At 42.2% G+C, this 14,919-nt stretch overlaps 1 protein-coding gene across 1 annotated transcript in view; it reads right to left on the bottom strand.

Annotated features, from left to right (window-relative positions):
- CREB3L2 (cAMP responsive element binding protein 3 like 2) overlaps window positions 1-14,919 on the bottom strand; it is a 107,786-nt gene that overhangs the window by 35,535 nt on the left and 57,332 nt on the right. Inside the window, exon 2 of the mRNA XM_006173066.3 lies at window positions 7,532-7,748. Within this exon, the coding sequence (XP_006173128.1) occupies window positions 7,532-7,748 (217 nt within the window). The remainder of the gene's footprint in view (window positions 1-7,531; window positions 7,749-14,919) is intronic.

A 14,919-nucleotide genomic window follows, 5' to 3' on the forward strand; every position in this document is an offset into this window, starting at 1 on the left:
AAATTTTTCAAAGGAGTCAACAAATCTTGACCAATTTTTGATGTAAACATCTCTTAAAGGAAAATGCTAAGGCAGGGTTCTGGAGGCTGGAAGAGGGTCAAGGATTCAGTTAAATGTGTCAGAATCACATTAAGCTACAGCCCACTGCACATTCAGATGGAAGTTAGATGACTGTCTGCCCAAGGTCCCCTCCATGAGTGCCTTAACCCTGAAATAACCTCCAGCCGTGAGTGGCATGAAGAGGTTTTGAAAATAGTGAAAATAGCAGACCCTTAATTCTGAGTGTTTACTGTGTGCTAAGTATTGTTCTAAGTGCTTTATACATATATTAATCAACTTGATCCTAAGAGTGGACCCTGGAAGGCAGGCACTGCTATTACCCTCATTTGATAGACAAGGAAACTACACGATGAGCTCACTCACCCTAAGTCACACAGCTGGTACAGCCGACCTGGGATTCACACTCAGGCGCACCAGCTTCACAGCTCGTGCTCTTGGTCACTAGCACACCGCTGCTCAGGAGATCAATGATGGAACAGACCTTCAGCCGTAAGTGATTATTCTTCAATTAATGTCAGTTTGGGCCAAAATTAGCCACTACAAAAGGTGCAATGTTGGTTCTTTCTATACTTCTCGCCTTTGTTTACATAGAGTCCTAATGCAATGTTCCTGAGGTGAAGAATCCCAGTTTAAGACCAGCTGATACTAGCTAAAACGTTTGGAGTGCTCAGGGAGTGGCAGGCGCCATTCTAAACGTCTTCATGTATTTAGATGGGTTCCTGTAAATGAAGCGATTTCCCTCTGATATCTCCCTCACTCCGTGTTCTTTCTGTGTCTGTGTTTACCACCTCTTTCCCTTATGCCAGCCATTCATATTGTGGCCAGTTGGTAAACTATGTGTTTAATTATGTGGTAATTGCATAAGGCAGTAATAACAAGTGCTTATATTTATTTACTGCTTACCAGTTGCCAGGCACTATTATAAATGCTTCGTGCACATTAACTCATTTAATCTCTACAATAACAGCAGAAGGTTAAGTATTATTATTATTATTAATAGTATTATTATTATTCCCACTTTAAAGATCAGGAAAGAAACACAAGAGTTGACCCCCTGCTCAAGATCACACCATCAGCAAGTGGCAGAGCCCAGAATTCGATCCAGGTAAATGGATTCCAGAGATGAACCACTATACTTTATCCATGTCCTGCATTTAGCATCTCTGGTCCTCCTGTAGGACCTGTGTTTGCAGCATGCATTAAATAAATATCTGTGGAACAGATGAATAACCTCAAAAGATTTACTTAGTATACACATGCAAAACAATGTCTGTGCACTTTTTTTTCTTCACCAAAATCATGACTCTTACTCATGAATAGTTAGAGTAAGTTCACTGCTAGATAGCTGTAAATGTTACTTCCTTATACTATTCTCGCATTGCAATGGCCAGGCAAATGAAGAAGTCATTAGTTCACTTGAAAAGGCGGGGGAAGCACCATTATCTTCTTTACCTGTTAGAACCCGCTACTTCCCGTAGGGAGATGACAGACACATCTGCTTTCTTTTACCCTAGAATCAATCCCCTCTAAGAGAGAGAGCTCAGGTCAATGCTCTTATCAGAGCAGCTCAAATCAAATGCGGTGAAGATCCAGCTATTTATCAGCTCTCTGTGACTGTCCTTCCTAGGACCCATGTCCTTGGAACATTTCAACATCAAGATGTCTTCACCACTGCAGACAGGAAATCTAAGTCACCCATGACTCATCTCTATCCTTTACTCAGCCTACCCGATGGTGTGCTAATCCTGCTCTGGGTTTCATCTCATCATCTCAGACTCCATTTTTCCTTTGCCATGGGTGTATCCACCTTTCCATTTCTCCCTGCATTGCTATATCCATGCATACCTTCCCTGCTCTCACATCATCAAGACATTATTTTCTTCTGGTCTCCAAAAAACACCATCCTACTTTCCTAAGGCCCTGTTTCCCATCGAGCGCTGAGTCTTTGCCTTCCACCAGGCTACCTCGTACCGGCAGCATCTGCTCATCTTAGGCTCACAGACTATTGTTTTCATTCCCACATGTGAAAACAGCTCCATAAATTGAGGGTACCCATGGAAGCCAGCGCACCCAGCCATCTCCTGCCTGCTAGCTCTCCAAACCCAACCAGGCTAACCAGAAGGAAGATTATTATTTATGCTCTGGCCCCACTCTCTAGGCCTGGAACAGCCACAGTTACAGTCCTTTATTCCACCCAAAATAAAGTGACCTTGACTTGTGCATGGAGCCGATACTGTATTCGATCATTTCTGTATTAGTATATTTTATGCTGAATCTACTGATATTTTATATATTTTCTAACTTGGTTCCTATATCATCTTGGAGGATAGGCGCCATGTCTAGTTCTCTCTGAGCAGCCTTCATCCAGCGCTACTGTTTCTTCTTTAAGAAGAAGACTGAAATCAAAGAACAAAGCAAATGAATACCGAGCACCCGAATTTAACTACAAAGGAACGTGACTAAAATAGGGAAACGCATGAAGACACCCTCCGGGGGTGAGGCGCAAGACTTGGTCATTTAACTATAAGCTTTTTATTCCTCAATCAAAGCATAAAATATCCACAAACATTCTACTTGGCTGTTTCTGCTTATCTCTTTAAAACGTCTTCACTCTTTTTTACCCTCAGAACAGAAAACCCTACTTAGCAGCCTTAATCATAGGAAGAAACGAACGAGCTGCGAGTAGGACGTCTTTCTGGTGGTTTTGAAGGCCAAGCGCATGTTCCCAGGACTGGCTCCTGAGGTTGCTGAACCACGTGAAGTTCTTTAGCTCAAGTGTTTCAGAGAAGACTATAGTCAAATTCAGCCCTGAAGACAGATGACTCCTATGTAATCTTAGATGAGTGTTTCTCAGCCTTTTTTGGGTCACAGACTCTTTTGAGGATCTAAAAAAAGTTATAAATGTTCTTAGCAGAAAAAACTGACAAATGTTGACAGCCCACATTCTGTATACAATTTTAGGGGTCTAGGATCCAAATGAAGAAAAAGAATAACAGGATAAGGACACCTACATTTGCCCAATAGAGTTGGTCTGAGATTCAAGGAGGGAGGAAGAGGGGAAAGACAGAGTTAGCAGAGAAAGAACAAGGAAGGAAGAAGGGAAAGAAAGGTGACGATGGGAGAGAGGACAGAGGGAAAAAGAAAGGAAGGGGGGAAAAAAGAAAGAGAAAAATCCTAATAAGCTGAGAGAGAGTCTCCACATGAACTATTTATCTTATCACTTAGTTTCAGGCTTGGAAGCAATTACAGAAGAGCTGTGTTTAATCTAAGTAAAATTAGACAAGAAGATTGGAATCATTGGCTTTCCGAAGTATAATGAAATACTCTCCATCACTAGACACAAGGACTCGCAGTTTTGTTTTAAGCTGCTTTTACAATGCAAAAGATGAAGAACATTGAATTTAATGCAAACAGCATTTGTAAAATGCTGCCTATTTATGCGTTGCCTAAAGAACTATCATCCTCCTCCATCAGGGAGGCAATCTGCTTAACAGAGCACTGACTCGAAAGGAATCTTTGTGAATTAATCCTCAAGGTGGATGCAAACTAAGGTTCAAATAATCAAATAATTCTATTCGCAAACATTTGTCTATCCACACAAAACTCAGAAAAACAATTGAAGCCAGGACCTAGACAAAGCCTTCCTGGGAAAGTGCCCCCTCCATTCATGCACGCTGCCTGACTTTGATTTCACAGGTCCCAAATGGTTATTATCCATGTCTATTATCCCCCTACCTATAAGATTGCTTTTTGCTGGCATAGAAAGGTAGCTTTTACTCAGAAGAAAAACTGGTGGTTCACAAAGATGAACTGCTGATCAGAAATTCTGCAAAATATTATCTGGCCCATTGTACTTGTTCTCAGCAAATTACTAGCTTGGCCTGTTGCAGTTTAGGACCGATACACAGAACAAGGAGCCAGTTGGGCAAACTGAAAGATGTGAACCGAAGTGTGCTTTAGCCTAATGACAAGGAAGCCTTCTTGGAAAAGACTATTCCCCCTTACATTAAGCCGTTAGCATAGGTGGTTCCCATGAGTTCCTTCATTTTGCATTTATATTAAATAGCATTAAAAAGCAAAGAAATAGTGTCATCAGGAAGAGAAAGGGACTCTGAACTTTCAGAAATCTGCTTATCTGCAATCATTTCAGTAGGGATCTTGATTTATAAGAATCAATGTCCTAGCCCTCTGCTTCCTCTAACCATCACCTCTGTTTCAACTCTACTCAGCGCTTTAGGGCCCAAATGAAATTCTGCTTCATTCATGCAACTTTCCTTGTGATCTTCACTGGGTATGCTCTCTCTCCTCTGAACTTCCACAGTTTCATTTCTTCTTGGGACATTGCTCATGTTCAGTCTGATAAAGTATTGGGGTGCATGGCACTTTCCCTAGACTCTGAGCTACTTTGAGGCAGGGTCTAAGTTTTACTATAATTGTCTCACCAGTATCTACACATAGTAGGTGTTCAACAAACATGGAATTGAAGGAAAAAGTTGCCCAGATTGCTTAGGACGGCTCTAATCTGCATATTCTAGAACCAAGGCTGAAGAATGGCTGACTAACTCCACAGAAGATAACTGTCAGAATACAATATAGAGATTGTATAGTGTTACCACATTCCTGCCCAGGGCCCCTGCACTTGCTGCTTCCTCTGCCTGGAAGCCTCTTCCTGAGACATACACCTAGTTTCTCTCATCTGCTGACCTTTGCTCAAATGCTACCTCCAAAGAAAGGCCTTCCCTGTTTATCCTATTTAAAATCTCAACTCCTCCCCTGCTATGGTTTGACTATTTGTGTTCTCTCTAAGTTCTTCTGTTGAAATCTTAATGCCCAAAGTGATGGTAATTGGAGGTGGGAGCTTTGGGAGGTAATTAGGTCACGAGGGTGAAGCCCTCTGCAACGCAGTTAGTGCTCCTGTAGAAGAGACCCCACAGAGCTCCCCAGCCCCTTCCACCAAGTGAGGACACAGTGAGAAGTCTGCAACCAGAGAGGGTGCTCTCCTGACTCTGCTGGCACCCTGACCTCAGAATTCCAGCCTCCAGAACTGTGAGGAATATATTTCCTTTGTTTATAACTCAGTCTGTGGTATTTTGTTATGGCAACTTGAATGGATTAAGACACTGCCCCCTCCTCCAGCCCCTCCCTATTCTTTTCTCTGATTTATTTTTATGTATATTACTGGTCACCATCTAATACACTGTGTATTTTACTTATTTATTTTTCTTATTTTCTATTCTCCCCTCACATCCCAGAAGGCAAACTGCATGAAGCAGGGATCTTTATAAATTCTGTTCAATCCTTTACCCTCCAATGCTTAGACTAGTCCCTGGCAGATTACGCACACCGCAGGTGCTCAATAAATAACTATGAAATAAATTTTTTATTTTTCAATTAAAGAGAAAAATTTTAATTCAAGTTGGTTTACAATGTTGTGTTAATTTCTGGAGTACAGCATAGTGAATCAGTTATACAAATATACACATATATATTCCGTTTCATATTCCATTCCATTATAGGCTATTACAAGATATTGAATAAAGTTCCCCATGCTATTCAATAGAACCTTGCTGTCTATCTATTTTATGTATTATAGCTCATATCTGCAAATTCCCAACTCCCAATTTATCCCTTCACCCCCAACTTTCCCCACTGGTAATCACAAGTTTGTTTTCTATGTCTGAGTCTGCTTCTGTTTTGTAAATAAGATCATTTCTCTCATTTTTTTAGATTCCACATATAAATGATATCATATAGCATTTGTCTTTCTCTAATTTACTTCACTTAGTATGATAATCTCTAGGTCCATCCATGTTGTTGCAAATGGCATTATTTCATTCTTTTTTATGGCTGAGTAGCATTCCATTGTGTGTATGTGTGTGTGTGTGTGTGTGTGTATCACATCTTCCTTATCCAGTCATCTATTGATGGACATTTAGGTTGCTTCCATGTCTTGCTTATTGTAAACAGTGCTGCTATGAACATTGGGGTGCATGTATCTTTTTGAATTAGACTTTCCTCCGGATGTATGCTCAGGAGTGGGACTGCTGGATCATATGGTAAGTCTATTTTTAGTTTTTTTAAGGAAACTCCATACTGTTTTCCCCAGTGGCTTCACCAAACTACATTCCCACCAACAGTGTAGGAGGGTTCCCTTTCCACCATGCCCACTCCAGCGTTTATTGTTTGTGGACTTTTTAATGATGGCCATTCTCATTGTAGTTTTGATTTGCATTTCTCTAATAGTTAGCAATGTTACAGAGAAGAAGGATTAAACTATCATGCATCTAATCTCTTGCCAGGAAAAATCTGAGCATATACTTAAGGCTCCAGCAGGGTCTCATCAAGAAAGAATCCGCTTAGATTTGGGGCCTTCCCTTCACTGAAGATGTAAGGCCAAACTTCCTGAGCTGCTGGCCAGTATACCTCTATTCAAAGGAAGAATGGATCTGAGATGGGAAAGAAAAAGCCTAACAGCATTCTTTGTCCCAAGATATGATGTTTTACTGATTCCAGAATTGGTTCTTTTAGAAGCCAATAGTAGATCTATTGGCAATAGTAGAACTGGAGGAGGGATTTCCCCCACAAAGTTAATGATCTATTTGAGAAAAAGATACAGGCATTTGCCATTAACCTAAAGGAAACATGAGGGACCTTGTTCTGTGGGCAGTGACTTCAAAAGATTCTGCCATGTATACAGTGGTACAGGATGGGAGGGGGACATCTAGGTGAGGCCTGAAGAGGTTAAGTCAGTGACCATTCCCCACTCTGTCATTGTCCTGGGAGAAGAGAGCATACGTCAAATTAGGATTAGAGAGTATAGTTTTCAAAACTTACTGAAGGTACTAAAATAGTGGGCTATACTTCTGGGAAAAGAAAACAGAAAATTAAATCTGAAAAGTATGCATACAACATATACTAATTAAAGGCCTATAGAGTAATGGTAAAAATATCTTAACATCTCTAAGGCCAGGAAAACTAGACTTCAACACATACCATCCTGAGGGCATTGATAATGGGCACCAAAGGGGAACCAACAAGAAAGGTCTAGGCTTGCTTACCAGGGGATCAATGAAACATGCAGAAAATGGGTTAAGAGGATGCCCAAGAAGCTTTCACAGAGAAAAGTGGTCATAAAAATTCTTTCTCAGAAAAAAATGGCATGATCTCTTGAAACAAAGGATGTACTAGAATTATCAGTCAGATAGGCAACCTGATTTTGCAAAAGGATGCTTTGCTGCCTAGTCCACAGGGTCAAAGAAAGCAATTAGTACCATTCAGTTCTAGCAAATTCCCAGAGCACACAATCTCCGGTAGAGAAATGTATTTGCATTTCCCTATGGCCCAAGCACAAGGCCACAGTCAGTAGGTATGTAGTTAAAGGGGGTGCTGACAATAATACAACACACATTTCACACCCTCCAGAAGGTCAAAGGTGCCAAGGTCCCAGGTGCTTCCCCTGCTCTGAGTTTACCGTCATTGAAGCTGTCATTGGTGGTAACGTGGGTGAATGGCGACTGGGCCCGAGGCTCCTCACACAGAGAGTAGCTGTGCTCAGCCTGGATGAGAGGCGCTGGGGATGTTGGGGAGGGCTCCACCTCCATGGACACACTCTTCTCCGAGAGGAAAGGGTCGTTCAGAAGCTGACCCAAGACGTTCTGGGAAAACTCATCCAGAAGCTCTGAGAAGTGCTATAAGAAACAAAGGAGGAAGAACTCAGTTTCTCCTAATCATGATCTAATACACACATATTCTAAGGAAAAATACCATCCACCACTTCAAATAAAGTCACTTATACACAATGCCCAGTTATCTATTGCTGTGGAGCAAAACACCCCAAAGGGCAGCTGCTTTAAACAACCACAATTTACTATTTCTCATTAGTCTGTGGGTTGGCTCAGCAGATGAGTCGATTTTACCTGGGTTCACTGACAGAGGCCCACATGAACCAGAAGGCTGGCCGGGGGCTGGGCTGGGACACTGTACACCTGGGCTTTTTTCTCAAAGAGGCTGTATCAGGCTAGGACTCACATGATGGTAGCAATGTTCCAAGAGGGAGAAAACCAAAGCTAGATGCCCTCAGAAGTCACACATCATCACTCCCTCCACATTCTTCAGGTCAAGTCAAGTGACAAGGCCAGCCCAGATTCATGGGGTGGGAAAATCGACACCACCTCTTGACCAGAAGAATGGCAAGACCACACTGCAGGCAAGTGTAAACAGGATAGCATGACTCACTTGGGGCCATCACTGAAATGATCTACCACATTTTACATTGGGAGTATTTTTAAATAAGGTGTCCGGTACTTCCGTAGCATTAAAGTGTTATTTATAGCAAAGTGTCAAGTTCAAAGGCATCAGAGACAGCTTCCCTCTATTCTCCCAACCACCCGGACTTTGTTCCTCTCCAATTTTTCCTTGATTTCTTCTTATCCTCCATCTCCAACACCACCAACCCTCCAGCCCCCAACCATGGCACGACCATGATATAGAAATGGTCGACACACACACTCACAGGGCGTCCTTAATTCTTGTTCCACTGCCCCACTCTAAAGGACTGTAACCCTATCCACTTGCCCTCACCGATGGGGATATTCACGATATGAGGTCTGTAAACATGGGTTTCTCAGCCTAAGCACTACTGACATTTTTTGGGCGGGTGGTGATTAGGTTCATTTATTTATTTACTTAATGGAGGTGTTGAGGATTGAACCTAGGACCTTGTGCATGCTAAGCATGCACTCTACCACTTGAGCTATACCCTCCTCACCTACTGACATTTTGGATGGGTAATTCTTTGTTCTGGGGGTGGGGCTGCGCATTGTTGGATGTTTAGCAGCATCCCTGACCTCTACCCACTAGACACCAGTAGGGAGTCCCTAGCTGTGAAAACCAAAAAATTCTCCAAACACTGCCAAAAGTCTCTAGGGGTCTAAGGCAGGACCATCCTTGGTTTAGAAGTACTGCTATAGAGTATATTAAAAATGATTATAATTTAATTTAATTTAAAAGTTACTCGGCACCAGCTGTTACAGCCACTTCTACCTTCTTAATGTTCCCTGAGTCACAGATCAACAGGTGTCATCCTTATCAATGAAACATTAGGGACAGTTCTGGTACAGGAGGGAAGTGAGGAAAGCAGACACAGCAATAAGAGGACTGACTGCAAATGGTAGACTCTTGGGACTCACAGGGTAGCTGAGTCCTACTGCTGAACTGAAGTGTTAGCCAAAGTGTTATAAAAATAAATGCAGCCGAGGGGTGGTGGGCAGAAGGTGACCCTAAGGTTAGAGTGCTAGGATTAGGATAGTTGTAGGGCAGAACTTCTCTAATGAAGGAGAGAAGCAGACCACAGAGAGGAGGCCCTTGTAGGCTAGGTCCTTAAAGCAGAGTTAGATCGCTGGGTTTCACCAACAGCACAAACATGAGAAATGGCTGCATCGCATCTGGACAGAAGGCAGAGAAGCCTCGGGCCACCGGCACATCCTAATAGGCACAGGTTGTCTACAAGAACAAGAGAAGGTGGCTGGGAGAGGGTTCTCTGTGCACAAACATATTTAGAACCGAAAGGTCCTTAGGAGCATCTAAGGCAAGCTGTCTGCATCACAATTACCAGGAGAATTTTGTTTTAGTTGTTTTATAATGAAGTATCTTAAGCATTCAAAAAATTATAAAAAATAGTTCCATGAATAAATTATGTACTCATTCCTTTCAAAAAAATCTTATTTTCCATGTTTTCTATTGCAACATTTTTTTCTTTACTCTGTCTTTATTTTTTGAAAAAATAAAACACGGAAGGGAGGGTATGGTTCAGTGATAAAGTGCGTATTTAGCATGCTCGAGGTCCTGGGTTCAATCCCCAGAACTGCCATTGAAAAAAATACATAAATAAATGAACTTAATTTACCTCCCACAAAAAAAACCACAGAGGGAGAGGATAAGGATATAGCTCAGTGGTAGAGGGTGTGCTTTCAATCCCCAGTACCTCTGTATAGATAAATAAATAGATAAACAAATAAATACCTAAGCACTCTCTCCCACTTTTTAAAAATAAAGTGAAAAAAAAATCCATTAAACTCCCATCCAACCCCCTTCTTCCTTCTCAAAGTTAACTACTACTCTGAACTTGGTGTTTCTTTTTCCCATCTAGGACATGACACTGTTACTACATAAGTTTGTTTCCACTACATATAGTTTAAATACATACTATTTAAACTTTAAATAAATAGTACCATACTTCATATATCCTCTGCAATGTTCTTCTCTCAAAAAAAGTTTTAGACCCTTTCATGTTTACGTATGTGGCTCTATTTCACTCATTTAAATTTCTGAATGGCATTATATTGTATTTATCCATTTCCTCTTGAGGGACATTTAAAGATTTTTTATTACATGATACTGTAATAAACATTACTGAACATGAAGGGAAAACTTAAAACATACAAATCCTATGACCCACCTTCAGAGCTTTTGATTTAGGAGGTCAAAGACATCCATACTAAAACTACCATCACACCTCTGATTCTAACGCTCACTTCAGTTTTTACTGAAGGTTGACCCCCATCTCTACTCTCTACCCTTCTCCCTACACCACTTTACAATTAAGTCCCTAGAAGTTCAGACATGCTCAAGGTCAGAGATTCATGGATTTTGCAGCTACCATCTAGTAAACCTTAGGTAGGTCCTGTGGCTACAAAATAATAAATAAAAAGATAGAAAAAGCCCCTGCCTACCTGAGCTTATCAACTAGGTTGGTGCTTCTCAGACTTTTCTGTGCATATGAATCACCTGGGAATCTTAAGACATAGATGCTGATTCACAAGCCTAGGTGGGCTCGAGATTCTGCATTACCAATCAGCTCCCAGGGAATGCTTCTGGTCCACAATAAGACTTTGCACAGCAAGGAGTGGAACAGCTTCAAGGCTAAGGGTGCAAAGCAGGTTTCCTGACTCTATGATAACGTGAAGCCAGGGTCTGATTCCCTAAGAGGCTCCCCAAAGACAAACCTACTGGTTACCTGATGGTGAATACTCTGCAAGTGTCTGACCAAACGCCTTTCAAGAACAAAATTAGGGAAACTAAAAGAGAAATAAATGACAAAGAATGTAAAATGCAAAAGCAAGAGCTGAACTCACAGGCCCTGCATTCCCCAGCCACACAGTTCTGTCCCTGAGCTGCAGGGTCAGCTCCGGCCAGCTGTGCTGGCCCTGCTAAGCCTCCAGAATCCCGTTCTATCCTGAGGCAAGGCTCTCTTTGATTGCCCATGCTTTCCCATGGAAGTTGCCAGGTTGGGCTACTCTGCTGACACTGTTTTCTTTCTCCTGAGCAGCACTAATGAATGTTTTCATGAACATCCCCTGAATAACCAGTAATAAACCTCTAGCTCTGCTAACCATCCCTGAACTCCCCTTACTTTGGATTTTGTAGTAATTATCATGTCATCAAATAATTTAGCCCTAAATGATAGGGAGCCCTGAAGAACTCACAGTTGTTATCAAGTGCATTAGGATAACCTCTCCTCTGGAAAAAGAAACTCAGAAAAAGGGACCAACTGTGCTTAACCACCAGCCACACCCAGGAACTTAGCAAAGTGGTGAGCACTGAAAAGGTCCCAGAGAGACACTTGTGATTGAAAGATACGCCCAACTTGTCCCAACCAGACGCTGTGACTCAGCCCAGCAAATTAGTTCCAGCTGGGTCGCCTTGGCAGTTGTGGGTCCTGGGACTCAGCAGATAGGTCAAGATCCCACCGCCAGTTCAAGGACCAGGCCAGAATTGACCCATCATTAATGCCAGCCAGTGAGAGAGGGCCATATGGTCTTGAAGGTCAAAAACTAGAGAAAGGAGCAAAGTGAGCCTCAAAAAGGGAACCTTTCTGGCTCCTGCAAATACTTTAGCAAAGGACTACTCATGTAGTAATCCAAGGGTTATAAAATTTCAGATGAATTCTTTCAAAGACATGGCATAATAGTACTTAACCATTCTGCCTAAGAGTTTCATCAAGCTTTATGGGTTTACAAAGCACTTCACAGCTTTTCCCTCAACCAAGGTTCACAACAATCCCGTGAAGTCAGCTGCAACCCATTGTCCAAGGTCTCAGTCACCTACTGTTAGAGCTTGGCCTTAAACTCAGATCCTCTTATTGCAGATTGACTGAACGTTCCCCACATTGTTTCTTCTAGGAAAGAGGTATTTGAGCCTTATAATCCAACTGCATGGAGAAGTTCTAACCAGCGTGAAAACATGATGCTCGTGATGGTCGTTAATGAAGACGTTGACGGGAGGCTCATCTGATGGGCTAAGTGCTTGACGTATTAGACTTTCAGAAAGTGAGCTAGGTACTTTCCCATAAGGCAGGCATATCCCCACTTATAGACGAGAAAACTGGGACTCAGGGTGGTTAGGTGCATGGCCTACCATTGGGATTGCACAACTAAATTGAGATTCCATACCAAATCTAGTCGGTTCCAAAGTCCATGCACTTTCTACCACAGAATGCTCCATCATTTAAGTCAGCCTCTAAAGCTGACACATAGTAGAGACGAGAGTTTGAAAAGATAGACTCACTGACAGCCTACTCACTCATCCATGAACACACAGTCTTCCACATTCAAAATATAGAAATGTGCCAGGTGGTTGTTAGATGGAGAGGCTCCTGGTACTTGCCTTTAGGAGCATGGTTCTGTCAAAGGGTTCAGAGTAACATCACAGACTCTCGAGGTTGGAAGAAACCTGCCCTGTCTCATGACATGAATGTTCCTCATCTCCTCAGTGAAGAGGCATGGCAACTTTCTTTATGAGTCTGTATCAAGGTCTTGTCTCCTCATTATTGAAGACCTGGCATTTAATATCCTGCAACCATCCTGTAAAGTCTTGTCTCCCTTTATTCTAATACGTGATATTTTCATTCCAACCCTAATGGTGTCCATATGACATTGGAACAATACACCTTTGGAGCCAGACAACCCTGAACTTGAATGCTGGCTCCTAGCTGTGCAAATCTGAACAAGATTCTTCAGTTCTCTAAACCGTGGTTTGCTCCAACTGAATGGCGAGGATAACAATAGCACCAGCTTCCTGATGTGATGATTAAATTAAACAGTGCATGTGATGCACCTAACACTTCCCTGGCACAGCAATCCATTTTTCAAAAAGCTCTTTAAAAAAAGACAAAACCCTATCAAAATTAAAACAGTAACATGTTGGCATTCTCTGCTTGTACACTGATTCCTCACACTGTTCTTCCTAGAATATCCTTTCATTTTCCCCAATATCTATCAGGAAACTACCTAAGACAAAACAAACCTATTTCTTTTATGAAGTCATCCTAGATGGACACAGCTTGATCTTTTACTTCCCTGACCAACAGCCCTTCAAAGAAGTATTTCTTCATTTGACTTTTTTTTAAAAGTTTTCTTTGATATTTTTTTCACTGCCAACTTAAAGTTTTGTCATTAGGCCTTATAAACTCTATAACCCAGACATAAATATTTTTACCCATCCTCTCTGAGCCTGGCACACAGATCATAGATCATATGTCCTCACCAATTTTCTCTTGTTTCCATCTATTATCATTCTGCAATATCCTGGCCAAACAGTAAATAAATCTAAATTAGAGCCTAGGCCTCCCAATGATTATAAATAAATGCTATCAAATGTTTTAAACAAGTGTCCAACCTTACATATCAGATAAATTAAGAGAAGTTGCTAACCTTACATAAATGACTAACTTTATAAAAAGTTACCCTTGCTCTGAAGCCTTTACATTTGTAAATGTGTTTGCAGGTCATTAACTAGTTGTCAAAGGAGCTTGCAAGGAAAGAGTGGTTTAACGTCTGGGCAGCCTCCTGCTGCTAACAATTGCCCCGAGAAGAGAATGGGGGTCATGAGGATGAGGAAAGGGAAGTAAAGCAAGAGGAAAATGGATTCCTACTTCTTGAGCTCAGGTAATTGGCTGCATTAAGCTCCTAAGCTGACTTCCTTGTATTGCTCACCAAAGAGGTTCACTCACCCAACAGTGAGCAGCTACTCTGAGGAAGGCCTGGGCTGGGTGAGGCAGTGGACAGAAAGATGGTTATGGGTCATCTTATAAAACAGACACTGTCCTGAGATGTGACATGATTTACCTGAAGTATGTTGTATGACTGCTGTGCTCAGAGCAGGTTCTAAAGTGATTCTGTCTGCTGAGGTGGGCCCAATAGGCATCTTTTGTGCTAAACCAGAGTGGAGATGGGAGTTCTAGTCCCAGCCCTGCACCTCGCTGGTTGTCATCCCGCTCTTCTGGATTCTGTCTCCTTGTCTGCAAAACTGTGTGTGTGTGCTGGAAGGTTGGGGGAAGTGATGGAGTAGACTTTGGACTTGGTCAGTAGTTTCTCACCTTTTTTGGATGTGTAGACTCTTTTGAGAATCTAATGAAAGCCTCCTGCTGGAAAGATGCCCACGGGCACACACAGTGCAGATTCCAGGGGGCCCAGGGGACCAAGGCTGGGGGAGGATTCCATGGCCCCCCAGGGAAACACTCTCAGCAGAGGTGGTAATAGGAACACACGACGAGTTATCTGTCATTGCTGACAATCTACTCAGCTCTGCTACACTATAATTTTCTAAAATGTCGCAGGAGACATTAAAATGGAAAAACTTTGCAACTTAAGAAAAGGAGGAGGGAAAACGCCCTCTTTCTGCTTCTTGGGTTTGCTTAGCTTTGCCCATTACCCTGCCCAGGGACAGTGAAGCGGGCGGGGTGCAGGTTCCAAAAACAGAACTTGACCCTCCCTGGGAGGGTCTGGTCCAAGGGCTGCCCACCGCCCACGCCCACAAAGATCCTATTCTCCAGGGCTGCTGCCTGGAAACGGCTGCCTTTGC

The sequence above is a fragment of the Camelus ferus genome, chromosome 7 (genome assembly GCF_009834535.1).
Source record: "Camelus ferus isolate YT-003-E chromosome 7, BCGSAC_Cfer_1.0, whole genome shotgun sequence".
Classification (NCBI taxonomy): domain Eukaryota; kingdom Metazoa; phylum Chordata; class Mammalia; order Artiodactyla; family Camelidae; genus Camelus; species Camelus ferus.